A 25,641-nucleotide genomic window follows, 5' to 3' on the forward strand; every position below is an offset into this window, starting at 1 on the left:
ATGAAGCTAATGCCGTTTGCGTCAGCGTGATTCCACATATTGAAGTTGGAATTTTTAAGAAGACGTTAGGAGTTTCTAAAAAAACAGTAATTTTAGTGTTGTTATAGTGATTTTATGCATCACACTGGCTTCGACTTTAATGCTTATAGGTAATGCGTTTATAGAGTACACCGTTCGCAGACTATGACAAAGTTAAATGCATGATGCAAAACTTTTATGATATTTTCTCAGAGCAGAACGTATATCGGATTGATATAATAACGAGAGAGAAAACTTAATAATTATTCGTTACTTCATTATTGTGTATCTACTGTAATTCACAATTGTGGAGCGCCCCTGCATTGAACTGCTTGTTCTCCGACGCCACTACCATTTTTGCATGAATAAATGTGGCGATCTGAAAAGTACGGAGTGCAAAACAAAATATTCAGAAGAACGAGAGCGACGAGACGGGTGCTTGTGAATGCCCTTTCAATGATTGTTTCGCGCTAAAAAAGTTTACATCTCGACGAGTTTGAAGTTGTGTAAATGTAGTGAACTTACATGCTATCAGCTTTTATATCATTTCCTGCCATGTGATATGTTGAACGCTTTCCGAATGGATTCCAAGGAGGAAGGGGGCAGGATTTAACACACGGCTCCTGCCGTGTGCGACGCTTAATCACTGGCAAAAACAAATTCCTTCAAACTATTATGAGGTCCGACATTTTTGTGACCCCCTGAGAACATGAGGAGCTTCTAAACATTTTGCCAGCACGCCTGCAGTTCAGGACTCATTATCAACACAACATAGCAGAGCCGTTTTTTGTATTTTTTTTCTTACTCAAACTCCTTTCCATTCACAGTCAGGTTTGACACGCGGTAGCAATTTCGGTGGTTTCTCACCCGTCATTGTGTTCGGCCAGTCCATTCTGCGAAAAGCTTGACGACACGAGCTTTTACCCAGGCTCAAGTCACTCATACCTGAACTTTTGCGTTCTTTCTACGCCCCAAGGAATGCAGACAGGCTAGAAAGCGCAGTAATGAGCTCCACTCTCCGGGTTTAGGGCGTGCAGCACAAATATCTGTTATATTTCAAAGGTGAGGTCTGCTTGGTTGGGATAACAGAAAAATGAGGAAAAAAAACAAGAAAAACTCCAGCCAATATTTATATTAAGAAACCCGACGCTTTGAAGCCTGATCGGCTTTTTTCTTCAGGGGTGAGAAGACCCGAGATGTTTGCCACAACTTGTTGCAAGCCCCGGTAGTAGAGGGAGGGCAGAGCACCTGTGGGGCGCTTGTTGTCTCCCACTGTCTGCTGAGGGTGTCAGGATTCAAAGTGGAGCCGCCGGTGAATGTTTCTTTCCGTTTAGAAGATCACCGTGCTGTCGGGACTGGTATGGTGGCCAACTGGCTTACAATGTTCTGCCTCTGCGCTCCGTTCACTGCTCATTTGACGGAAGTCAGTCCTGTGCTCCCACATTTTTTCAATCTCTAGGACCACTTGATATGTCTCCTGCAGCCACACACAAGTCTTACGACTCAGGTTGCCCTGCCATTGGCCCCTATCCGCTTTCTATCTACCAGCCATGGCCGTGAGATTCTTCCAAACCTTCTCCTTCTACCTACTTCAAGCCTCACTTCTCCACCCCCCTCCCTCAATGCGCTGAGCCGTGCTCCTGCAAGGGCTTCAGAAGATAGTGCCTTTTTTCTTGCCTTCAACCACACATATTCATTCACATTTTTTCATGGAAGTTCTTGGTTTAGCCGGCGCACGCGATCCTGCACACGACGCCTTGCTAGGGTGGCTAGAAAGACCTTGCACCTGCGGGAAGAGCGCAAGGCTAGGGTGGCTAGCCGCCCTAGCTTTGCGCTCTTCCCGCAGGTGCAAGGTCTTTGGAGCAGCGGATGAAACTGCCGTTGGTGGTGGAAGGCTTGTGGCAACATCGACTCGTGCCTTTTTAACTTCTCTGGCACCCACGATGTAACGGATTGACACGTGGCGTTGTTGCGGCACGGTTGGTGTCACATTTTTCCCCTTATTTTCTCTTACCGAGGGCTATGCGAATAAACGCCTTTGCAAATAACCGTTGGTGCCGAGGTCACGGATTATTTTCTCCCTTCCCCCGCTGTGGGTACGAGTGGTAATTGATTGATTGGTTATTTTGATTGAAGTTTTCAAGTTTCTTGAGATTTCTTTATTCTTGCCTGAAAAAGGTGATCTCGAGCATTTTTGTACGTGTACGGTTGCTTTTCAGGTGAAGCCTGCAGTAATTGATCTTGGAGGCTGGTGGGATTAGCTAAAACTCGCCTCACCCACAGCTAGCAAGCCCAAAACAAAGCTTAGCGGGTGGTCATGGGAAGGCATGGAGATAGCACAGCAAGATGGAAAGAGAGGATCTCTTGCGCACTGAAGCGTTGCTAAAGCGTTTGTGGCAACCATTTCATTACGACCATCCCAACTTCTATTACGTACATCACACCCTATCGCCCCCGTCCCCAACACACTGTGATAGGAGATAAGACTGGTGCGCGTCATAAATAGCCCATATTTTTTGGACTTATGAGCAAAGGAGCACTTAAGAAAAAATGTCGCTTTTTTTCAACCCAGGGCTGCAAAGCTCGTTCGCCCGAGCACGCGATGTTAATTGCTGAAGTCTTGGTTGTCGAAAACCGCGAGCATGTGAATCACCATGTCGACAAGTCTTTTCAACGACGGTTTTGCGGGCGCTTCTGCGATCTCCTCTCCAGCGTTGTAAATAGCAAATATGCGTGGCCCATTAAAAAAAAAAAACGCCCCTGAAGCTCGAACACCAGCCTTTGTATTCCAGTACATGTCTGCCCCTCTTTCCGTTGAAATGGTTCGCCAGGAGCAGCCATCACAAAACTCGTGACGCGGGGAATGGTTGTTTGTTTACCCGAATGATGAAGGCATAATTATATGCCGTAGGGTGACTCGCGATTCCAAATTAATTGTGAATACCTTCTGGGTGACAATACTTGTTTAGATTTCATAGATGATGTGTGTATCTACACCAATCCATTTTACAGGTTATCTCGCTTTCAAAATTTTGTTTCAGTACTCCTTTTAAGGGAAAGAAAGGGAGAGGGAGTATGGGCTGGTATGTAGGTAAAGAGGGGTCTCACAAACAAACGAGACTCAAGCACTGCTCTCCATCCCACCCACCACCCGCTACTCTTCAGATATTATAAGAATGGAGTCTTTGAAAATTGAAGCAATGAAAAAGCGCATGTAGTCCCATATTCATGTCGCTCTATTTGTATTCGTTGCGTTGTAGCACTTGCATCATAAGCCGCTGAGAAGTGTCCCCTCATGGGAGACGAATTAGCACCTTTCTCGTGTGTTTCATGAATCATTGTATGCCATTGTGACCTACATAAATTGCCCACCTGTCTGTTACTACAAAAAGCAGCACATTACACACAAAGACTGCGAGCTCGTCTTGCCCCTACTTACCCACTGAAAAGAGGCTCCTCCATTATTCATTTATTTAATAGTAGCCTCCAGGCCGGAAAGCATTACAAAGGCAAGTCGTATATTTGATAATAAATAAACTATTAACAGTTACTTGGAAGTAAAACAATACAAAGTGTAAGTTAATAAGAAATAATACCTAGCAGATATATCAGCATTGCTGTGAGAGTAAAAAGAAGTGATATTTCTTGTGATAAAGTGTTAGCTATGTGAAGAAACAGGGCGCACTGACAGAACATATTGAATATGTATGCTCAAAAACAAAACATTTACAGAACGCTTGCCAGTCCTCTTGCATCTCGAAGTTGTTCTCTCAGGCATTAATGTTCAAAGTAGCGAATTTCAGCTAAATAAGCAGAGAAAACACAGTAAAGTAGCTTTTTATTTATTGTAGTTTCGGTTTCCACGCCACCGGCGCCGCCGCCGATCATTTGCCCGGCGTGCGCCGACGCCGACGCCGGATGGATGACTAAATAGGGCTGTACCCTTTAGATCGGGCGATGGCTAGCGTCACCAAGCCGTAATACTTAATGAACCAAAAATTAGATTTATTTTTTTTCTTTAAAAAGTAAGTTTGAGGATTCGTACTTTGCAGTGAAGGGTTTAATTTTCACTCATGCCTTGACTTTAGCCACCAATCAGATAACCTCCTTATAGTTAAGTCTACCCACTTGAAGTCAATTTTGCCCTCCCGGTCCCTAAACCCCAGTGCTTTGAAAAACTCTGCGCCATCATCCTGAACTATAGGGTGAAGCCCTTTACAGAACATTATCAAGTCTTCGGCAGTTTCTTCTTCCTCTCCACACGCACTGCATACTGTCTCTACCCCTTCGTGTTTGGCTCGATATGTCTTGGTTCGCAGTACTCCCGTCCTGGCCTCAAACAGTAGAGAACTACCCCGAGTATTATCATAGATCATTTCCTTGGCAATTTCCTGCTTAAAAGTTTGATAGATCTCTAGTGCGGACTTCTTAATCATGCCCATTCTCCACATGTCAGTCTCCGTTTCCTTCACTTTCTTCTTGCCGCCGCCGCCAACTCGCAGTGACCTTCACGCCGCCGCCGATCGAAATCGCCTCGGCGCCCACCTCTACACAGAACATCTACCAGTTTCGTGAACAAGGTGGTGAAGCTGAAAGAGTTTGCGATACAGTCTCAAGAAGGCGCATCAACTCGCTGGCGCACTTTGTTCACGCGTCGGCTCACGCCCTGGCGAGTTTCTCAAGTTGAAAACAACTATTATGTTTGCGCTACAAGAATGATGTGTTTGGCACCAACAAATTGGTGCTGCTAGATTGCACTCGAGAAAAAAAAAGAAATCTGGGGTCTATGCGGGCAAGTTAAGAATTAGAGGCGTGCATCGAGGCGTAGGCGTGCCGCCGCCAACGCGTTTTGCTATGCCGCCGAGGCCAACTGATCGGCGTGCCGCCGTCGCCCACGTGTTGTTCTGGTACAGTGTACTAGAAGTAGAGGTGTGCGCCGAGGCGATTTCGACCGGCGGCGGCGTGGGGGTCGTCCAGAGTCGGCGGCGGCGGCGTCGTCGGCGCACGCCAGTTATTTCATCGGCGGCGGCGCGCGGCCAATTTTCATCGGCGGCGGCGGCGCCGGCGGCGCGGAAACCGAAACTAAAAATTCAAAAGGCTATTCTGCCACATGTTACTGAATTAGTTGAAATTCAGGGATTTTCATCCAAATAGCGTAAATGACACTTACAGATGTGTCAACATCACGCTGAATGCAAAGCGTTTTGTAAAATAGTTTTTATTTCGCTTTCACAATAAAATACGCGTATTGCAATCTATGTCTATGTTCTACCATGAATGCGCAGCACTTTGCTTGTTCTTTTTAATTTACGATGTAGCAGTTTGTTTCTGTTGTTGGCTACGCCAAACTTTATGACACCTTCTTTCATTGAACATTGAGCAAGCACCAACGCACGTCACTCAATTCGATTTTTTCGGATAGTATCTCACTTTTACATTGTACGCTGCATGAAAAAAGAAGCACCTATGCTACGAGTTTTCTTATTGCGATTGCAGGAAACCACTCTTTTGAGTATCTGTCATGCCTTGAATCTTATTTCCTTCAAACTAATCAAAATACCTACTTTTCACAATGTGAGAATGTTTTATGCAGCGGTATAAGATGCGGAAGAAAACAAGTCTGCACATTTAGTCAACTAGTCCTCACCGCAGTGTTCAATGAATGAAGTGTAGACATGGGCATGGGCGAGGCGGGTGGTGCAAAAGGGGCACTTGACCCCTTCAAGCCGCACCAGCACTTGCTACCAACTCTAGAGACACCAAGACGACCCCCTCCCTCAGCCGTGATGCAAGTGGAAAGAAGGGTTCGCATACCCCCGAAACAAAAACCTGTCGATGGTCATATGGGCAGATGAAAGCAAATGAAATATTTGCTCAGATACATAGTCTATACTGGTCACGACTTGGACGCCCGTTGACCACGCCTGCAGAGAACCTTGACTCCCCGACCCCTTTGTGCTTGGTCAGGGGAGGGGGACACCCCTTGCAAGTGGGCCCCATTAAAATTTCTCTTAAAAACTTCACAAATAAGAATGCTTGATAAGTATGTATAAAACATTCAACTTTTTAATGCTTTTTTTTGTAGCGTGTACACGTGCTCAATACCCATCAGCTGTGTGAGACATTTGAAATCGCAACTGCCACTCTCGACTGGTTCCGGAAAAGACTCAATAGAAGAATGCAATTACGAGTGCTGGGAACCTACGTTCGTTTGTCAATTTGATTTCTAGGCATGATTTTAATTCTTATATTTAAAAAAGAACCTGCAACATAAAAAAACAAAATGGCTGCTATTGCAAGATGTGTGTCTCCCTTCGTGATTTTTCTAGACTTGCGCGTCTGCAAGGCACATCTGGTGCCACAAACTTGCAATTGTCCCTCCTCCTCCCCACGACATCTCCCAAGTTAGTCTCAGTCCAAGTGAGTCCAAAGCAAAATATTTTTATATGTGGTTATTGAGTTAGTCCGAATGAGTTCCATTTATTTTGCCAACCTATGCCGTACATGCACTCTTTTTTGTATTTCGCAGAGTGTAGTCTGAGTGTTGTTTGCGAAATTTACTATTATCTTGCTCGTTTGAATGGCGAATTCGGTTTTGATATTAAGCAAAATCGTTTGTTCCAGGTCTTAAAAGCTGAACAATATTGCTGTTACTTTTCTGTCATACATGCATCCAGAAACCTTGCCGAAATGTTCTATTTGCATTTCTTCCAGGTAGTGGCGCAAGGGGTCGGCACGGGGGAGCTGGAGCCCCCCCCCCCTCAATTTTTACTCGCCCCCCACTGCCCCCCTCCCACAAGAGAGAACATAGTCACAACACAATGGCTAAGTTCCCTACCTCCCTGCCCACCCTTCAGGAACTCACTTATAATGAGTGCCCCACCAGTAAAATAATCCTGACGCTGCCCCTGATTTCTTTATTTATTTCTTTTTGTGTTGTTGCACTATGCATAAATACCTGAGTAAGAAAATGCTTGCTCTGGGGAGAGTATATTATGCATATTATTTTAGAGGATTAAATTTTTTTTTAATTTTTTGAGAAAACACACGGGCTTAAGGAAATCGTCATTTGGGTCCACATTAAGACGAAATTTAGACCACATGGGGCTCCAAGTGAAAATTAACTTTATACCTCAATCTAGAGCAAACAAACAGCTTTATGTGGCAAGTGTTATCACTGGGCTATTCCACGCCATCTCACCAAACCTTGGCGCTCGACCATTAGAGATTAGCTTTAAAAAATTGAGGATCATCTATTTATAGAGCAAGGGATTTTCCCCTGAAATGTTTCTTGACATACATTTTTTAGTACCATAAGACGCATGCGAACTGTTTTCGGAAAGCTTGAAGCTTGACTCGTAAAATGTATTGCCAAAAAATCTGTTCTACATTCTCAATATTATTTTCACTAACTCACTCCAATATTAAAATAAAGAAGAGGTTGTCCAATTGAACAGGGGTGTCCTTTTAACTTGAAATACTTTTTACGAACCCTTTCATGGGTGTTTATCGCTGTCTTAAGGATGAGAAATATGGCTCCTATTGGAGATTTTTTCCATAGACAGATAATAGTGAAATGAAATAGATTGTATTAACGAATGGTCAAGTAGTTTTCCTGTAGGCGAAAAATCATTTTAAACGCACGTAATGCAAAATAGTGTGGACAACTGGCGTCAAAATTTGCTAAAAAAGCTTTTTTTTTTTTGCTCATGAGTGGTCGTAAGTTTAACATTGACGTGTTTCAGGTAAAAAATATACTGAACTGTCGATTTAGTAGTGATTTTCATTGCGTACTGACTGGAAGTTTTGTTTACATTTTGTTTTAGGTGAGAAAATTATTCACTAGTTATATTCGGATTATCTAAGTTATCTGTGTGCTTGCACGTGTTCATACCTTGAAACAATGAATCCTAGCATGAAAAACAAGCTGTGTGGAAGCGAGAAGCATTTAGAGAACACATGAAGCTTTGTTCAGGCTAATTGAAGTGATTTATTAGGGAGTATTAGCTTGGGTCCCTATCAAAATGTCAAAAATCAAGACTCCGATTTATTAAAAGGTCCAATGTCAAAAAGCTGAAAATTTTAAATGCCATGAAATCGAAACACCTAAAACAGCAAATGCTGGAAAATGAAAATGCTGAAAAGACGTATTGAAGAAAATCCCTTGAACAATGCACGCGAATACCCCCGATTCGGAGGGAAATGGACGAAGGTGCGGTGGGTTGTGTTCTTAAAAAGGAAAGCCAATACTTTGTTGCAGTTGTGGTTATGTTCATGTGTTTGACAAGAAGGTGTATTCTAGGCATTATTGGAGGTGCGAGAAGTGAGGAGACTGCAACGCCAGAGTGACTACCGACCTTCCTGTAGAAGGTACTCGCATGGCAATCTCGAAGAAAGTGATCTACGACAGCCATGCACTTTCGACTTATTGCTACCATGAAGAGGAAGCAAGCCAGATTCGAAGGCATCGTCAAGGGAGCGACAACCTCGCCGCTTTCAGAGCAAGAAACAAGGGTTACGCAAAATCGATTGATGCTGCTCTGGGCAACCCGTACAATGACGACGTTTCAAGTTTTCGACAATGAATTGCACACAAGCTATTAGCGATAAGCAAGAAATCACTCTGATGTGCGATTGGAGGTGGAAAAGTTTATAGTTTGCTATTTCTATGAAGGCTTGAGATAAATGTAAAGGGACAACTGGAAATGAGGGTGAACGAGTCTGCTGGCGTAACCTCCAATTAAGCTAAGTGCTTTATCTTCCAGTATAGCTACGTGACGCAGACATTTTGATATTTCGGTGTTTAGATAGTTAGGTGTTTTGATTTTTTGACATCTTACACTTTCGGTATATTGTATAATTGGCTTTTTGATTTTTCGGTGTTCTAAATTTTGGCATTACAGAAGTTCGTCATTTTGATTTTCGGCATTTCGAGTGCCACATTATTATAGCTTTAGTCAACAATAAATGCGAACCCTACCCAGATGCAGCTCTCCACTTTCCGGGAAGTGATACCAACCTATGCGATAAAAGCAAAGAATCCTAAAAAAACATTGCATGGCAGAAAAGTCACAGTTATGAACTAACTGAATAGTATTTGAGGGACCATGTTTAATTAACCATTAATCATGTGTTGGTTTATAATTGCAACTTATCCGCCGCGAAGCATACTTTTTTATTTTCGCGGATTCTTTGCATGATCGTTGTTCTGTATCAATTTATAAATCTTCGGGTGTAATTAACGAGGTGCTTGACACGTCGGTATCCTTTCAGAGTGTCACAAGATGTCCACGGGGTGCACTCTAAAAGTATTCAAATTCCTCGTTGACTAAAGCTAATACTTGCATGTAAATAATTTGAATAACTACTTAGAGAGCTGGATATGCTGTCTAGATGTTTCTCGCGTCTGCTAAGGTTGTACTTAATGCTAGGATGCATTCCTTAAAGTATAAATCAACCACCTTCATATAAACACATGTGAGGACTGGAATCAGTAGAACGCCAATTCAAAATTATTTCACTCACTAAAAACAAAAAAAAGGCTTTTTTGAAAAAACTTACCGTCGGTACACAGGTCAGGCTGATAGCAAATGCGCTGTTAGTATAATTATGTCTGGACACATCAATGTTAAATTTAGAACCTAATGTGGCGCGTCATTGGCTCAACATCTTTCTGCAGAACACCACAGTCTAGACGGTGATGGTCTACAAGTCCTTAAATTATCAGAAGTGGTCTCTTACAGTGTGCTTTACTTTTCCAAGTGTGTCAGGCGTATAGTCTTCTATGCAGCCCCCTAGCATAGGTTTAATTGAAGGACTCCTTGAAGAAGCGATCCAAACTAGTTTTCTTTTTGTACCAGCACCAAAAAGCACATCGGCACTACTGCCGCGTGCTCCACATAGCACCACTCAGTGAATAGACAAACGCCATGATGAAAAATAGCAATGAGCAAAGTGCATGGTTTAACCCACCAACCTCAAGACTAGAGGGTTTCGTTACACCGGCCGTACAGACAATAGCATGAAGGCTTCTACTTGCCATCTTCGTGTTCGCGATGGTCAAGAGTTGTAGTGTGCAACATCTGTGCACCGCGCCCCAGTGCATAAACCGAGTTTTCAGCAAAAATATGTCGCTTCTTTTAATCAAAATATGCCGGAGGGAAAATGTCTGGTGATCAAATGCTTGGTAGTCTGTAGGAAATCTTGTCACAGCGTTGATACGGCTTATTGTACATCATTCTATAGAAGCGGCAGCGGGGCTTAACATTCATGAACCATGGAAAAGCACAGACAGAGAACAAGTACTCCAACTTGCGAGCTTAGTTTAAAAAAATGTTGGAGCGATTTCCATTTTCTTGGCGCATCATTCAGGAGTATCATTTCCAGAAATCATGCGCGGCGAATAAATATTTGTAGTACTTTAACCCAAATATATGCGACTAACAACCGCGTCGTACTTCAGCTATATAATGAAAATATACTAGAATTTCAAGACTTTCTAATAAAAGAAGCTATGGCATACACTGCACGCCTTTTTATAGAAGATGCACGTTACGTACGTCATTGCGACCACTACCGATTCCCTCTCGGAGTGAAACTGTGCGTGCTTGTGTGCGTGTGTCTGTAGAAGATGTTAAGATCGGCCTCCCTGGCTGGGCGCCGCTTGGACGCGGGGGATGATTGCAGCTAAGGCTACCCTGATTTGTTCCGGGTCAACGCTCTCGAGGTGCGCCCAAAGTGGGGACAACACGAAAGTCATACTTCGAATTCTTTAGGGCTGTTGGCTCCTCTTGTCAAAAACTCTTTGGACACGCCTGACTGACGATGGCCTAGGAAGAGCTGTTTGAAATCAAGGCTGCTTGATTTGTTCGACGTGCCACGAGACGGGCTTGGGATCCGTCGTCAGGTATGTTTCCCACACTCTGTGGTGCATGCAAGTCTTCCATTCCCTCAAGCCCTAGCCTGCCTAGCACTGCAGACCCTATTCTGCACGTGCGATGCAATGTTATTGCACTGTGCTGTGTTGTGCGTATTATTGCACTGTGACCTATGTTGTGTTTCCCTCTCGCCGTGTGGCGAACTGAACGTGCATTCTCTCTCTTTCCTAGGTTGAAAAGACGGCAGTATTTGACGTTTTCTCGCTTTCTCTCTCTCTCGTTTTTTTATCCTTATTCGCTGCGCCCTGCGCTCCCTGCTGGGCTGCAGAAATCAGGCGCCTTCTTCTAACCACTACCCCCCCCCCCCCCAGTTCGGCGGACGGAGATGAAGACGACAATAGACCTCTACCGGGGTACGTCACTGGGTGACGTCACCGGTGCACGTGCAAGGCGGCGGTTGGCAAAACATTCCTGCCGGTGCCTGTTTGGGTGTAGTCGCTCGGTGCTTGGGGCAATTTTTTCTTCTTTTTGAAAGCGTAATCTTCATCTCACAGTGGCAACATTAGCTGTGGCATGTGTCAGAGAACATCTAGGTGTGTGATAAAGCGCGTGATGAAATGTTCGCCACGCTGGCTGGCTGTTTATCTCGGAGAAGTGAACACACGTGGCGGTCTGTGCGAAGAACAGCGGCATCTTTGAAAATGTGCAGTGTTGACGGTGGCGTGTAGTGTGCGTTAAAAGGCATCGACAATATTGGTTCATCTTTACAGACGGTAAAATTGGGAATATTGTGCATGGTGTGTGCAGTGTGAATAATGCGATGCGTCCATTTTTGCGAAAACACAGGTATTCATTGTGGGCCGGTTTTAGTATCAGATTGTCGATATAACTTTACGATCTCACATTTTAGTCAAGGTAAACATGCATTTGACGCGATTATCCGCGAGTGGGTACATCTCAACGTATGCGCGGCTTGCAGAAAAATAAAAGTGCATGATCTCCTGGTGATATATACGACTACGCATGAGCTATAAGCATGTTGTAGCGTTGTCGAATCTGCATATATGCTTCACCACGGCTATAACTCGTAATATCGGATACCTGATACGTGTTAATGGAAACAGCGGAGATTTTGGTTTCTCATCTACTTTGTACTTTTACGACTCGATCCTTATGAAGTGAAAATGCGTGTTAGAAGTTTGTGTATCAGGCCTAAAGGAGCGATAAGTACGAAAACACGTTATAGGTGTCAAATGCAGCAAGATAACTGTGCCAGATAATATTATATATAATATCAAGATGTCGGGTTTTACTTAACATGAATTTTTACTAGGTTATTGAGAAACACAGCGGCAGAACTTCACTTTGATTTTCACGAGGATATGTTAACCTCAGCCTAACCAACGGAAAGAAGTGGTGTTTTTTTTTCTCATTCATCTCCGAAGAGAGTTTTGGGCAATGAGTGAGAATTTTATCCGTGACTTTGCGCATAGCAGCTCAAAACCATGCTGCCACCAATGCTGTACCTCGTATTGCACATGCCACGATGGAAATTGAGTAAGTTTACAGCCATGCCATGCAAATATTTCTCAAAGTGCCAGTAATCGTGTACATTCAAAAGGTTCGCTTTCAAAAAAGATCAGTTTTTTTATGGCTATCATCTACGTGGGTGAAGCCCACTGCATGTTAGTCGCGTCTCTCAGTACTCTAAACAGTTTCTCCGTCCACCCAGCTGCGATGAGCAAATTTCCACACTATGGGCAGTAACCCTTCAGCGACTCCCTTCTTTCAAAAGCTGTGACTTTAGAACATAGCGATGTAGAAATTTCTGTCGAAAGAATGCAGACAAGCAGCCCTGCTATGCATAAAGATGCCGCCCGAGGAACTTTCTTGCCAACCAGCACCTGTTTCGAGAGAGGGTGTAGGGGGCGGGGTGCCCGCAGTGACGTCACACTGTTTACAAAAAGGGAGAGGTCTATTCCTTCGGACTGCCCTGAACTGAATGGACATGCAGTCTGTCAGTTTACAGTGATCTGCACGGTGGCTTTTCTGTAAGGTTTGTTTTTTAACCAAAAACTCTCGTTCACAGACTGCTTTTTTTTCTCATTTTGAGCCCACGAGTACAACAAAATGTCACCTCTTCAAATTCCAGCGAAGGCACGCGAGTACAACAAGATCTCAAAAAGGGGAATGACAAAAATGAAATGAGCGAGAAAAGCAGTCTGTGAACGAGAGTTTTGAAAAACTAACCTTACAGCAAAGCTGCCTTGCAGATTATTGCAAACTGTCCATTGTTTTCTCCTGCAGAGAATTTTAGGAAGACCAGGCCTTAAAACACGAGCACAGAGACAGTCTGATACAGCTTTGAGAAGCTCCCATCAAGCTTCCATGATGCTACCATCAACATATAGTATTACGCTACCTTTAGTGTGTAAATAGTGTATATAAACGTTCCTCTTATCAGCCCCGGCTACTCTGCTCGACTTCTACGCGAGACTTGGCTAGCTTCTTCGAATAGATCACGAGCAAGCAAAAGGGCACGGAGTTGTACAGGCGAAAATGTGCAACATCACATCGCTTTTATTACGTGACATATTCGTTCTCCGCTGCATTCGCCCGCTCGTGTCCGCATATAACGTTCCAGTTTCTATAGCGAAGACACACCGTTGATCACGGTCATGTCATTGAATATCAATTAAACAGCGGTTGCATTATTTATTTGCAATTTACTTCACCATAAAGTATGGTAAAGTAATTTATCACTTGGCCACCTGAGGAGCTTTCTAACTTTACTTACTGTTTATCAAGACCTAAATATAATGTTAAGATTTATTTGGTTGATTCTGAGCATTACCTGAGCATTACCTGATTCTGAGCATTAACAGAAGTACATCACCACTGCCCGCAACAATTATTATTCATCTTTCCCAGTGCCAGTAGGTCCGTTCAAGTTACGTGATGAAAATATGCTTGCTGGACTACGTCATATATGGCATGCCGCTTAAGTGTCTGTCTCCACATTATTGACGAATCCAGCCGTCTCTTGTAAACTTTCTGCTGGCAAGTTTTTTAAATTTTATTTTGTTCTTTTTAAAGCTGGTGGCCTTAGACAAGCTTAATACGCCTCTGCTCACCACTGCATAGCGTTGTTACGCGCGGCGCCTGGGCCGACGAAGGAGAGAGGCGTTCTTTGTTCATCAAACAAGTCACCAAAGGGCTACCAGCCTGCTGTCCGCCGTGTTTTGTCCATCTTAGCCGGGAAGTGAGGTGGCATTCCGACACCATAAGACGTTCGACGAGACGACCACAATGGTTTCTTGGCGTCACAGGCGCAGTGTGGTGACCACGCCCCAATAAAAGACGTTGACTTGAGCGAGTGTGAGCGGCACCGTTAGAAATAGCGTGTGTGTCCTGTGATTCAACAGCGCATTCTGGACCCATTCCCTGATTTAATCAAAACGCACACTTTATAATGAGCCACCCAGCTCATTCGCAAGAGATCTCTCGCCCTGTCTGTACAGAATGTAATAAATCCTCTATTAAGTTTGCCATCCTACTCCTGAGTGCACATGCGTTTTCTTTTCTGTCTCTCTACACCCCCTTTCTTGCCCCTATTTCTCCACCCCCAGTGCGGGGCAGCAAACCGGATGCCAAGATCTGGTTGATCCCCGAACCTTCTTTTCTCATCTCTTGCCATATTACTTCCTTGGCATCTTCATCCCGGATATCTGATGCCTGAAAAGACCGGTACCAACGCAGGTTAAAGAATAAAACAGACGGTGAATATTCTCTGCGGCATGTTGAGACGCTGCATATGAGTGGTCATCCTCGAAAATCATCAACTTTAACACCACGGACAGGTGATGATATACCCTGAGTAGGTTCGAGCATGTATTATGCATCGGCGCTTTTAATCTCCACTAAACTTCTCCATTTCGATTTCATCCTTCGGGGCTTTGTGTAGTTCTTCACCTAACGCACTGCATTCGTGCTGCACTGCTACTACTCCATTTCTTCTGTATATACGCCCTGTTTCGGGCACGATCATAGGCTTCCATCTTGGACTGATAATGACGCCGTTTTGCATCCATATGAATATTTGAATAGTGCTACGGTGAACTCGCACGCATCAACACGCTGGGCCAGTACATTCAACGTCGTATGACCATAATCATCGCTAATTACGACATAGAAAACCAGCAAAAATTGCTTTTAAGCCTAAGATGGCAGCGTCTATGCTTTACTGTAACTTACATTTATTTTTTGTCAATTTGTCCAATATATCATTTCATGCAGCGGCCGCACAACTTGTGCCGCTGTTCATAGTGGCACTCTCGGTCTCTGAAGCTGGATGAAGATAACTAAGAAGCCTGGTTTTTACTGGCTACATAAAATGTGAAACGAAGCTATAAAGTAAGATGAAAAAGAAAAAGAAAAATCTGTGAAAAGTCAGTATTGGCGCATAAATGGCGCACCAATTGCGCCGATGAAAATCATCGGCGGCGGCGGCGCGCCGATCAGTTCGCGTCGGCGGCGGCGGCGCGGTGAAAACTCTCGGCGGCGGCGCGCCGACCAGTCGGCGCACACCTCTAACTAGAAGAGGACAGTGGAGTGAACGCAGCGGCCGCGCCGTATCGCGAGTAGAGGCAGAGGTGTGCGTAGAGGTGTGCGCCGACTGGTCGGCGTGTCGCCGCCGAGAGTTTTCACCACGCCGCCGACGCGAACTGATCGGCGCGCCGCCGCCGCCGCTGCCGACGTTTTTCATCGGCGCAATCGGCGCGCCATTTATGCACCAGTACTGAATTTTCACAGATTTGTCTTTTAGGGGCGAAGCTCCTTATAGCGGCACCCGTTCGTCCCCCGTAGTATGTAACTAGTATGACATTTTGACCTCCAAGGTGGTGTCAGTGAGAGACTTCTTCTGTGCGTTGTTTAACAATAAAAAGTAGTGCTCAATGTACATGTCAATGGCTGCTAATGGGGAATGAGAGACAGGAGCATTCGGCTTCTAGTTAACGCGCAGGCTGCGATCACCATTAGCAGCCATTGGCATGTACATTGAGCCCTATCTGACAAGAAAGGGTTGCTACGTTATACTCGCTGGGTGTAACCTCCTTAGACTTAGAAAGGTTTAGCGAGCGTTGAGCCGAAGTGCCATGAATACAATGAATTTGTATATACCATGAATGAACTCGAGGTGGTTAAAAATGGGAAGTAGATACGAAGCGCAAGCCGTAAGAAAGTAAAAGCCGAATTCTCCGCATCTCATTTCCCATTAGCAGCCATCGGCATGTACATTGAGCACTATCTGACTGAAAAAGTTTGCTACATCATGCTCGCTGGGCGTAACCTCCTTGGTTTTTGAAAGGTTTAGCGAGCGTTCGGCCGCAGTGCCATGAATACAGTGAACTAGTATATACCATGGACTCGAAGTGGTTAAAGGTGGGAAGTGGACCCGAAGCGCAAGCCGTAAGAAAGTGTGCGTGTGCCACCTCTCGTTTAGTCCTTGGAATGTCCGCTAGATGGCGGTGCTTCTATAAGGGGAATATATAATGAAAAGATGCGAGATGGTGGTACTTGGAGTGTTGAATAGATGGACGAACGGACACATAGACAGATGCATGGATGGACGCATGAACGGACGCAGGGGCGGCTGCATGGACGAAACGAACGCAGGGAAGGACGCACGAACAGACGCACGCACGGACGGGCTCATGGACGCATGGACGGTCACACTGAAAGACGCATGGACGGACGGAAGCAAGAACGAATGGACGGACGAATTCTTCGCCCCACTCTCCATCATTCACTACGTGGATACGCTACCATTTTTTTCTTTTTTATCTTGATTTATAGCTTCGTTTCACATTTATGTAGCCAGTAAAAAACAGGCTTCTTAGTTATCTTCATCCAGCTTCACAGACGGAGAGTACCACTATGAACAGTGGCACAAGTTCGGCGGCCGCTGCATGAAATGACATGTTGGACAAATTGACAAAAAATAAATGTAACAGTTACAGTAATGCATAGACGCTGCCATCTTAGGCTTAAAATCAATCTTTGCTGGTTTTCTATGTCGTAATTAACAATGATTTTGGTCATACAACGTTGAATGTACTGGCCCAGCGTGTTGATGCATGCGAGTTCACCGTAGCACTATTCGAATATTCATATGGATGCAAAACGGCATCATAATCAGTCCAAGATGGCAGCCTTAATCGTGCCCGAAACAGGGCGTACACACAGAAGAAATTAAATGGTAGCAGTGCAGCACGAATGCAGCGCGTTAGGTGAAGAACTACACAAAGCCCCGAAGGATGAAATCGAAAGGGAGAGGTTTATTGGAGATTAGGAGCGTCAAGGCATAATACATGCTCGAACCTACTCAGGGTATATCATCACCTGTCCGTGGTGTTAAAGTTGATAATTTTCGAGGATGACCACTTATATGCAGCGTCTCAACATGCTGCAGAAAATATTTGATGCCTTCTAATTCAGGCATCAGATATCCGGGATAATGATGCCAAGGTTGTAAGATGGCAAGACAGAGAAAGGAAGGCTGGGAAACCAGATCTTGGCATCCGGTTTGCTGCCCAGCAATGGGGGTGGAGAAATAGGGGCAAGAAAGGGGGTGTAGAGAGACAGAAAAGAAAACGCATGTGCACTGAGGAGTAGGATGGCAAACTTAACAGAGGATTTATTACATTCTGTACAGACAGGGCGAGAGATTTCTTGCGAATGAGCTGGGTGGCTCATTATAAAGTGTGCGTTTTGACTAAATCAGGGAATGGGTCCAGAATGCGCTGTTGAATCACGGGGGACACACGCCATTTCTGACGGTGCCGCTCACACTGGCTCATGTCAACGTCTTTGATTGGGGCGTGGCCACGTACCACACTGCACCTGTGACACCAAGAAACTACTGTGGTTGTCGCGTCGAACGTCTTATGGTGTCGGAATGCCACCTCACTTCCCGGCTAAGATGGACAAAACACGGCTGGCAGCCCTTCGGTGGCTTGTTTGACGAACAAAGAACGCCAATCTCCCCCGTTGGCCCAGGCGCCGCGTGTCAGAACGCTATATAAGTGGTGAGCAGAGGCGTTATAAGCTTGTCTGAGGCCACCAGTTTTAAAGAGAACAAAATAATATTTTTAAAAACTTGCCAGCAAAAAGTTTACAAAAGACGGCTGGATTCGTCAATAATGCGGAGACAGACACTTGAGCGACATGTCATATATGACGTAGTCCAGCAAACATGTTTTCATCACGTACCTTGAACGGACCTGCTGGCACTGTGAAAGATGAACAATAATTGTTGCGGACAGTGGTGATGTATTTCTGTTGCGAAGGTAATGCTCAGAATTAACCAAATAAATCTTAACTTTATATTCAGGTGTCACACCTGTCCCGTTTATTAGGGAGGTAATCGCCGGGCTAATTCCAAGGGTCGAAGTATCGGCCCCCCGAACCACACCACGAAAGCGTGGACAATTTAGAAGTGGTCCTTTTGGCGCGCCAGCGGACGCCGGCTGTGGTCCAAAGAACAAGTCAGAGCCGAGAGTTGATAAACAAACAAAATTATATTCTCATTAACGGCAGATCAAAAACAATACACACGTATGCACACTCCACAATAGTTACATACAATACGTCACCAATCAAACAACGTACTACACAGTACAATCAGCCACACTCAAAACAACGGACATAGACAACGAACGATACGCTCTACAATGCAGTCGCATGCATTGAACAACCAAGACACTTAAAGACTAAAGAGATAGAAACCTATCCAGTCCAAAGTTCTTGGCACAAAAGTCTGGATGATACTCTTCCGAGAATCACTCACTCGAAGTCCAGCGTTGTTGTCGTTCCGCGCCCTCGAAGTTTCTCTTCCAGGAAACCTCGCGCCTTCAATTGGCCACTCTCCAAGCTTCAAACTTCTTCGCCCGAACACGTCGGCTTCACACACGCAGCTGTCGCCCCGCGTCTTCGCTCGATAGCGGTAAACACACTCTCTTGCCTGTAGCTCGGGCCTTCAACCCTCAGGTGGAAATCCTCTTCATCTCCTGCTTCGTCCCAACGGACAAACCTTCGCCGACTACACTGCTGCTGAAAAACATTTATTTACAGATGTTATTTACAGGGAGGGTGGGAACAGTCCTTAAGGGGCCACCCCGTAGAAACACTAGGTGGGCTCCCTCTTACGGGAGCCCATTGGCGTTGGCCGCGGCCCGGGCACGCTCGACCAGGGCCCGTTGGGCCGTCAGGTCAGAGCAGCCGAGCAGGGCTGCCTCCCAGTCCTCCCGCGAAGGGTTGGGTAGTGGGGTAACGTTTGGGGTTTTTTGGCATGCCCACACCATGTGGAAAATGTCAGAGGAATTTTCCTCACAATGCGGGCACTTCCCCGTGCATGCGGGGTCAAAGTGTTTTATGATTGCCGGGCACAATAGAGTTTTAGTGTAAAGGTGAAGGAGGATTCGCTCCTCCGCCTTCGTGAGGCCCTTACAGGGTTTTGGATAGACGTTATGGCCGGATTGATAAAATTGTGTGATCTCCTTAAAGGTGTAGGCAGGATTGGGTTCGAGTTCCGGATCGGTAGGGGACGAGGATGGTGCCCGGAGAGTGAGCACGCGGGCAGCGGCATCGGCCGTCTCATTACCATCGAGGCCCGTGTGAGCCGGAGCCCATATGATCGTTCGGTGCGCGGGGGCACCTAGGCTGTTCTGCAATATTTTATAAGCACGGTACGGAATGTATCCCTGTTCAATATTGCGACAGGCACTCCTTGAGTCGGTGATGATGACCCTCGAGTCCTGATCTGCGGCGGCTAGTGCGATGGCGATCTCCTCCGCGTGCGTAATGTTATGTGCACGGAATGTAAGTCCGTTTACAACGGTGTTTTGGTGGACGACCGCAGCCGTATACCAACCACCGTGGTGCGGGCCGGAGGCGTCCACGTAGAATACCCCGAATTTGTGGCCATAGTGTCGAGCCAAGGCTTCCGCCCGCGCGAGGCGTCGGCCAGTGTAGTCGTCTCGGGTCATGTTAGCCGGAAGAGGGCGCACGTGCAAGGAGTATCGCCAAACTTCTGGAATCCGTACGCGCTCTTCCGTGTGTATTGAGTGATTGATGTGTAGCCGGGCAAGGAGGCGGCGACCCGACGGTGTTTTAGAGAGTCTAGTATATTGGTTTGTCAAGTGCGCCTCTCTCAGCTCCTTGAAGGTGTTCACCATTCCCAAGCCCAAAAGGCGCTGGTTAGAGGTGCTGACAGGAAGGTCGAGGGCGCGCTTGTAGATTTTGTGGAGAATGACTTCGAGTGCATTCTCGTCGGATTTGCGTAGGTGGAGGTATGGAGCCGAGTACAGGACTCGGCTGGTTACGAATGCATGCGCCAGCCGCAAGTCATCTTTGCATCGTAACCCCCCGCGCTTGTTGGAAACCCGGCGGACCATCCGGCCCACTTGGTCCCCCACCTTACGCAATTCGGCCAATGTTGTGTCTGCTCTGCGATTTTTGTGTATAAAAAGCCCCAGTACTCTAATCTCATCGCGTTCGGGTATTGGTCTACTGTGAAGGGAGAGGTCGATCTTTGCGGTGCACTTTGGTGAGGGGCGTATGTGCACGAATTCCGATTTGGACGGGGAGCACTGAAGGCCGCAGCGACGGGCATAGTCATCCACGATGTCCGCCGCTTGCTGCAGGCTTGCCTCCATGTCTCCTGCCGAGCCGTGTGACGCCCATATGGTGATGTCGTCGGCGTACAGCGCATGCTGTATGCCTTCGACTTTCGCCAGCTGAGCGGGGAGTCTCATCATTGCCACATTGAATAGGAGGGGCGAGAGGACCGCTCCCTGCGGAGTTCCTCTCGTGCCTAATCGGTAAGGGCCGTGTTCAATGTCCTGAATCCGAATGTATGATTGTCGGTCAGTGAGGAATTGTTTAATATAGTTGAAAGTGCTTTGGCCGCAATCCACCTGTGAGAGATGTGTTAGAATAATTTCGTGGGTCACGTTATCAAAGGCCCCCTTCAGATCCAAAGCGAGCACAACTTTGTCATTCAGGGGATACTCGACTGGATCGAGGATCTCATGGTCGAGCTGAAGCAAGACATCTTGCGCGGACCGGTGTGGGCGGAACCCGAACATGGTGTCTGCAAATGCATTTTTGCTCTCCAGGAACGCGGACAACCTGTCGCGCACCATCGTCTCCATTAATTTTCCCACACAAGAAGTAAGGGAGATGGGGCGGAGGTTGTCCGTGTTAATGGCTTTGCCCGCTTTGGGTATGAAGGTGACCAGGGCGGTCTTCCACTCAATTGGTAGGCTTGTTTTCCCGATCCAAATGGAATTGATGTAGGCAAGGAGCATGGTGTAGGCCGAGTCAGAAAGATTGGCAAGTAATTTCACGGTAATTTTATCCCTTCCCGGCGCCGTTCCTCGCCTCATTTTTGCTAGGGCTGCCTTCAGGTCGTGTAACTGGAACAGTTGATCCAGCTCCGCGTTCTCGGTACCTGCATACGAGTACGCCGGCCCTTGGGAGTCCTGCTGAGTGCATAGATATTGGTCTCGGAGTTTACATGCCAATTTGGCTGTGTCTCCGTCGAAGCTGTGAAATGCTCGTTGCAGATGCTTTTGTGTCTCTGTTCGAGTTTGGGTCGGATCAATCAAGGCGTGGAAGAGGCGCCAGGTACTCCGGCTGGACATTTGTCGAGCGGCCGTGTTGCAACGGTCCACCCAGTTAGAGTCAGCGAGCTGGGCCGCGTACTCTGCTGCTCGCTTGGTGAGCTCAGCGATGCGAATTTTGAGCTTTCGGTTGTGTTTTTGCCAGCGCCATCGGCGGACGAGGCTGCGCCGGGCCTCCCAGAGGTGAAGGAGATGGTTATCCACCGCCGGAGTCGCCTCGGAGAGTTTAATTTGCGTTTCTGTGGAGCGTAATGAGGAAACCAGTTGCTGGGACCAAGCATGGTATCCTTGCTCCTCAATGGGTGTCGAATTGGCGTATATTTGCCGAAACTTCGTGTAATCGGGTAATTTTGCCTCTCCGTAGGGTCTTGCCAAAGGGTATGTGCGAATGGTTGTGTTGAGTATGCAGTGGTCGCTGCCGAGGGTCTCTTCAATGTTGACCCAATCCGCATACTGAATGTTTTTTGTGAGGGTAAGGTCCGGACATGTGTCCCGGGTCACGGAGTTACCCACGCGAGTTGGATATGCAGGGTCGGTGTGAAGAGTTAGGCCCAGCGTGGACATAAGTTCCGCCAATTTACGTCCACGTTTCTCTTCACGTGCATACCCCCAGAGTGTGCTGGGGGCATTAAAATCACCCACAATCACCAGAGGGTACCTGCCCGCAGCCTTTAAAGTGCGGCTAAAAAGGTCTGCGAATGTAATGTTGCTTAGTTTCGGTGAGCAATAAATGTTTAGCACGTGCAGTGGCGGGTCCTGTTTACGCAGCGGAAGGAGTGTCACCATCACGTACGAGAAAGCTGGCTTAAGGTCGAGATTAACTAGGTTGGCCGTATAATTTTTGTGCACGCAGATGCAAGATAAAGGGTCCTGCTGAAACGTAGTATAGTTCGTGAGTGTGGCAGCACTCCCTGGCTCCTGGAGGGCTACCACAGCAGGAAGGTTTTGAAATGCTGCGAGGAAAAGCCGGAGGTTGGCGCGCTTAGTGTGAGCCTTAAAGCCCCGACAATTCCACTGGGTGATTTGGATGGGAGTGGCCGTATTGGATCGTGGGGACTTCCGAATTCCAAGGGTGCCCGCCATGGTCAGTGGAGTTAACGAGCGATTGCAGTGGCGGTGCTCTCGAGCCAGCACTCGCGGGGAGGGGGGTGTCCTCAATTCCGGAGGCGGAGCAGCTGTCATCATCCTCAAATTCGATCTGTCGTCGAAGCGTTTTAAGGTACCGGCCGGACACGTCCTTAATTGGGCCGGCTCGTTTGGTGAAACGCGCAACTTGTTGGGCTATCAGGGTAGGGATGGTTTCTGTCATTTTAGCAATGGCGGCATTTACAGCCGCTGAGATTTGGGTTTCGAGGACAGTTATACGGCTGTCCATACGGACCTCAAGGGTGTTCACACGAGCCTCGAGTGCGGCAACCGCGTCTGCCACCCCCACCCCGGTCTCACTCTCCATTACCTCTACTGCGGGGGGAGGAGGAGCGGAGACTAGTTGGGTCTGTTTGGCCTCGGCTTCCGCTAGTCTTTTCTGTAACGCTTCGATTTGTGCCTGAAGTTTGGGAATAATATTTTGGTCGGCGTTACGCGATGAAGAGGGGATGATAGGGGGGATGAGGAGGCAGCTCTACCCGTACCACCCACCTGCTTTTCGTTTTTGACGGCGTTGGCCCATGGTCCGGCTTCGCCGCATGGTTGCGTCGTCGGCTGCTTTTCGTTTCCTCCAGTAGGGGAAGCGGGCTTGTCTGTCTTGGCGACTTCCCGGCGAGGTGGCTCACTGGGAGTCTGATCTTTGCGTCGTTTCTTGGACGCCCTTTTGGACTTTCTGCCCTGTTGGGCGGCCACCTTGGAATTACGGTACTTGGCCGTACATGCTCGAGAGTTTGTGGCGTGTGCTCCACCGCACACAGAACATACGGGTACACATTCATGAGGGGCCCGCACCCCCTCCTCTACAAGCGGAACCTGCTGTCCACACAGGCCACACGTATCCGGTCGTGGGTTGGGACAAGTGTCCATCCGATGGCCGACGACACCGCACTTGCCGCAGGCCGGGATCGTCCGGTAGTAGGGTTTGACGGGGATCAGCATTGCGTCGTAGTGAACAAAGCGTGGCTTCTCCTTGCCGGCGAAAGTTACACGCGCCTTGTTCGATGTGCCAAATTTACGCACCTCGACGATGGTGCCTGACCTCCAGCGTACGCTATCTCGGAGCGTCTCCGTCGTATCTGTGTTGCGGACTACGATAACTCCGTGGCAGACATTGCTACCATCTTGTCGCAGGTACCCGTTGAGCAGAACCTGCCTGTGCTCGATGTTTACCGCGAAGTCCCCGATCATTTTGTCCGCCGTGTCAGGGTCCGGGGTGTAAATCACGATCAAATTTTGCTCTCTCGATGGAATAACTGTCAGCGTCTCAGCTCGCTTGGGCCCGAGGTATGCCTTAAACGCAGTCCCGTACCAGTTCTCTGAGAAAGCATCATGCAATGAGATGCACTCTCGTGGCTTTACGACGATTACATAGTCGTCCGGACTCGGTTTCGGAAACGGGCGAGGCTTCCATTTGGTGAGAAACTTGCCCTTGCATCCCACAGTGCGCGAAGCGGGAGGCTGCGTCTTGTCAACTGGCGTGCCGGATGCCGGGGCAGCGGCGGACGCCGCCTTCTTGGCGTTGGCTTGCGAGCGGCGTTCCACCGCGTCGTTGAGAGCTTGGCTCCGAAACCTCGGTGAAGAAGCAGAGTTTGGCGTTTCGGAAATCGTAATCGTTTCCCACGTCATGGCATGCGGGTCGTATCCACGCTGCATGAGAGTAGCGTCCATGTTGCCTCGGAAAGCCGGTCCCACGCCGCCGGGCGTTGGCGTCGCCGTTTGGCCTAACGGCGTCGCCAACGTGGTCGGGTGATGATCGGCCGTAAAGTTGTCAAAAACGGGCTTACCTGGATGACACTGGTATCCACGTGTTGCCTGTGAGTTGCCGAAACGATTGATGTTGGTCTTGACGGGCTCCTGTGAAGTTGCCCGTGGTTCCAGCCGAAAATCAGCGGAGCCGAAGCGCAGCACGTCCTACATCATCGCGCGCTTGCAGCGCCCCCCCCCCCCCCGACTACATGGCGGGATCCCTTCGCACTCTGGCGCAACTTCCGTCTTCTCCTGATATCTCATCTCGGCTGCTCGGTTAAATACCTTGTGCGCGACATTCCAGACGGTTCTCGTCATTTCGTCGGCGCGATACGCAGCGAAGGCTGGGAAGAGGGCAAGACGGTTGGCACGCCCTCCGCGGCTGATGACTCAACTCGGTATGACCACGCCCCTTTCGTTCTGGAACTTTCGCGGGCTATCTCGGCAGCCGATGTGGGGCGAGGAGGTTCGTCGGCGAAGCCACGCTTCCGAGGGGAGAGTGCGCGCCCCGGGGAGCCTTTAGATGTTTGTTTTCTTTTTCTTTTGACCTCGCGGCGCCACTCCAGCGTTTCGTCGCGACAATTTGGCGGCGCGCCCATTTTTAGCGCTCGTTCTGTGACATCAGGTCTTGATAAAAAAGTTAGTCAAGTTAGAAAGCTCCTCAGGTGGCTAAGTAACAAATTACTTCACCATGCTTTATGGTGAAGTAATTTGCAAATAAATATTGCAACCTCTGTTTAATTGATATTCAATGACGTGACTGCAATCAATGGTGTGTCGTCGCTATAAAACTGGAACGTTATCTGCGGACACGAGCGGGCGAATGCAGCGGAGAACGAATATGTCACGTAATAAAAGCGATATGATGTCGCACATGTTCGCATGTACAACTCCGTGCCGTTTTGCTTGCTCGGGATGTATTCGAAGGAGCTAGTCAAGTCTCGGGTAGAAGTCGAGCAGAGTAGCCGGGTCTGATAAGAGGAACGTTTATATACACTATTTACACACTAAATGTAGCTATATGTTGATGATAGCATCATGGAAGCGTGATGGGAGCTTCTCAGGGATGGTTTAGAGCGTCTTGGTGCTCACGCTTTACGCCCTGGTCTTGCTAAAATTATCTGCAGGAGAAAACAGTGGACAGTTTGCAATAATCTGCTAGGCAGCTT

General features: G+C 47.4%; 1 protein-coding gene across 1 annotated transcript; it reads right to left on the reverse strand.

Annotated features, from left to right (window-relative positions):
• Window positions 1-1,466: 1,466 nt before the first annotated feature.
• LOC142792903 (uncharacterized) lies at window positions 1,467-24,394 on the reverse strand. The gene is made up of 3 exons (XM_075885702.1): window positions 23,219-24,394; window positions 14,540-14,630; window positions 1,467-1,495 (listed from the first exon to the last, which is right to left on the reverse strand). The coding sequence occupies exons 1-3, from the start codon at window positions 24,392-24,394 to the stop codon at window positions 1,467-1,469; spliced, it is 1,296 nt and encodes a 431-aa protein (XP_075741817.1).
• Between the last annotated feature and the right edge of the window lie 1,247 nt (window positions 24,395-25,641).

Source organism: Rhipicephalus microplus, unplaced genomic scaffold (assembly GCF_043290135.1).
Source record: "Rhipicephalus microplus isolate Deutch F79 unplaced genomic scaffold, USDA_Rmic scaffold_258, whole genome shotgun sequence".
NCBI classification, from domain to species: domain Eukaryota; kingdom Metazoa; phylum Arthropoda; class Arachnida; order Ixodida; family Ixodidae; genus Rhipicephalus; species Rhipicephalus microplus.

What these genes read in the sequence shown, in the direction of transcription:
- LOC142792903 (XM_075885702.1), bottom strand. Translation starts at nt 24,394, where the DNA reads ATGGACGCTACTCTCATGCAGCGTGGATACGACCCGCATGCCATGACG. An exon ending in CCGTCAAAAACGAAAAGCAG is followed by an intron (nt 14,631 to 23,218) that starts GTGGGTGGTACG and finishes CGGTCTTTTCAG; the next exon opens with GCATCAGATATCCGGGATGA. An exon ending in CAACCAGATCTTGGCATCCG is followed by an intron (nt 1,496 to 14,539) that starts GTTTGCTGCCCC and finishes GTGTGGCTGCAG; the next exon opens with GAGACATATCAAGTGGTCCT.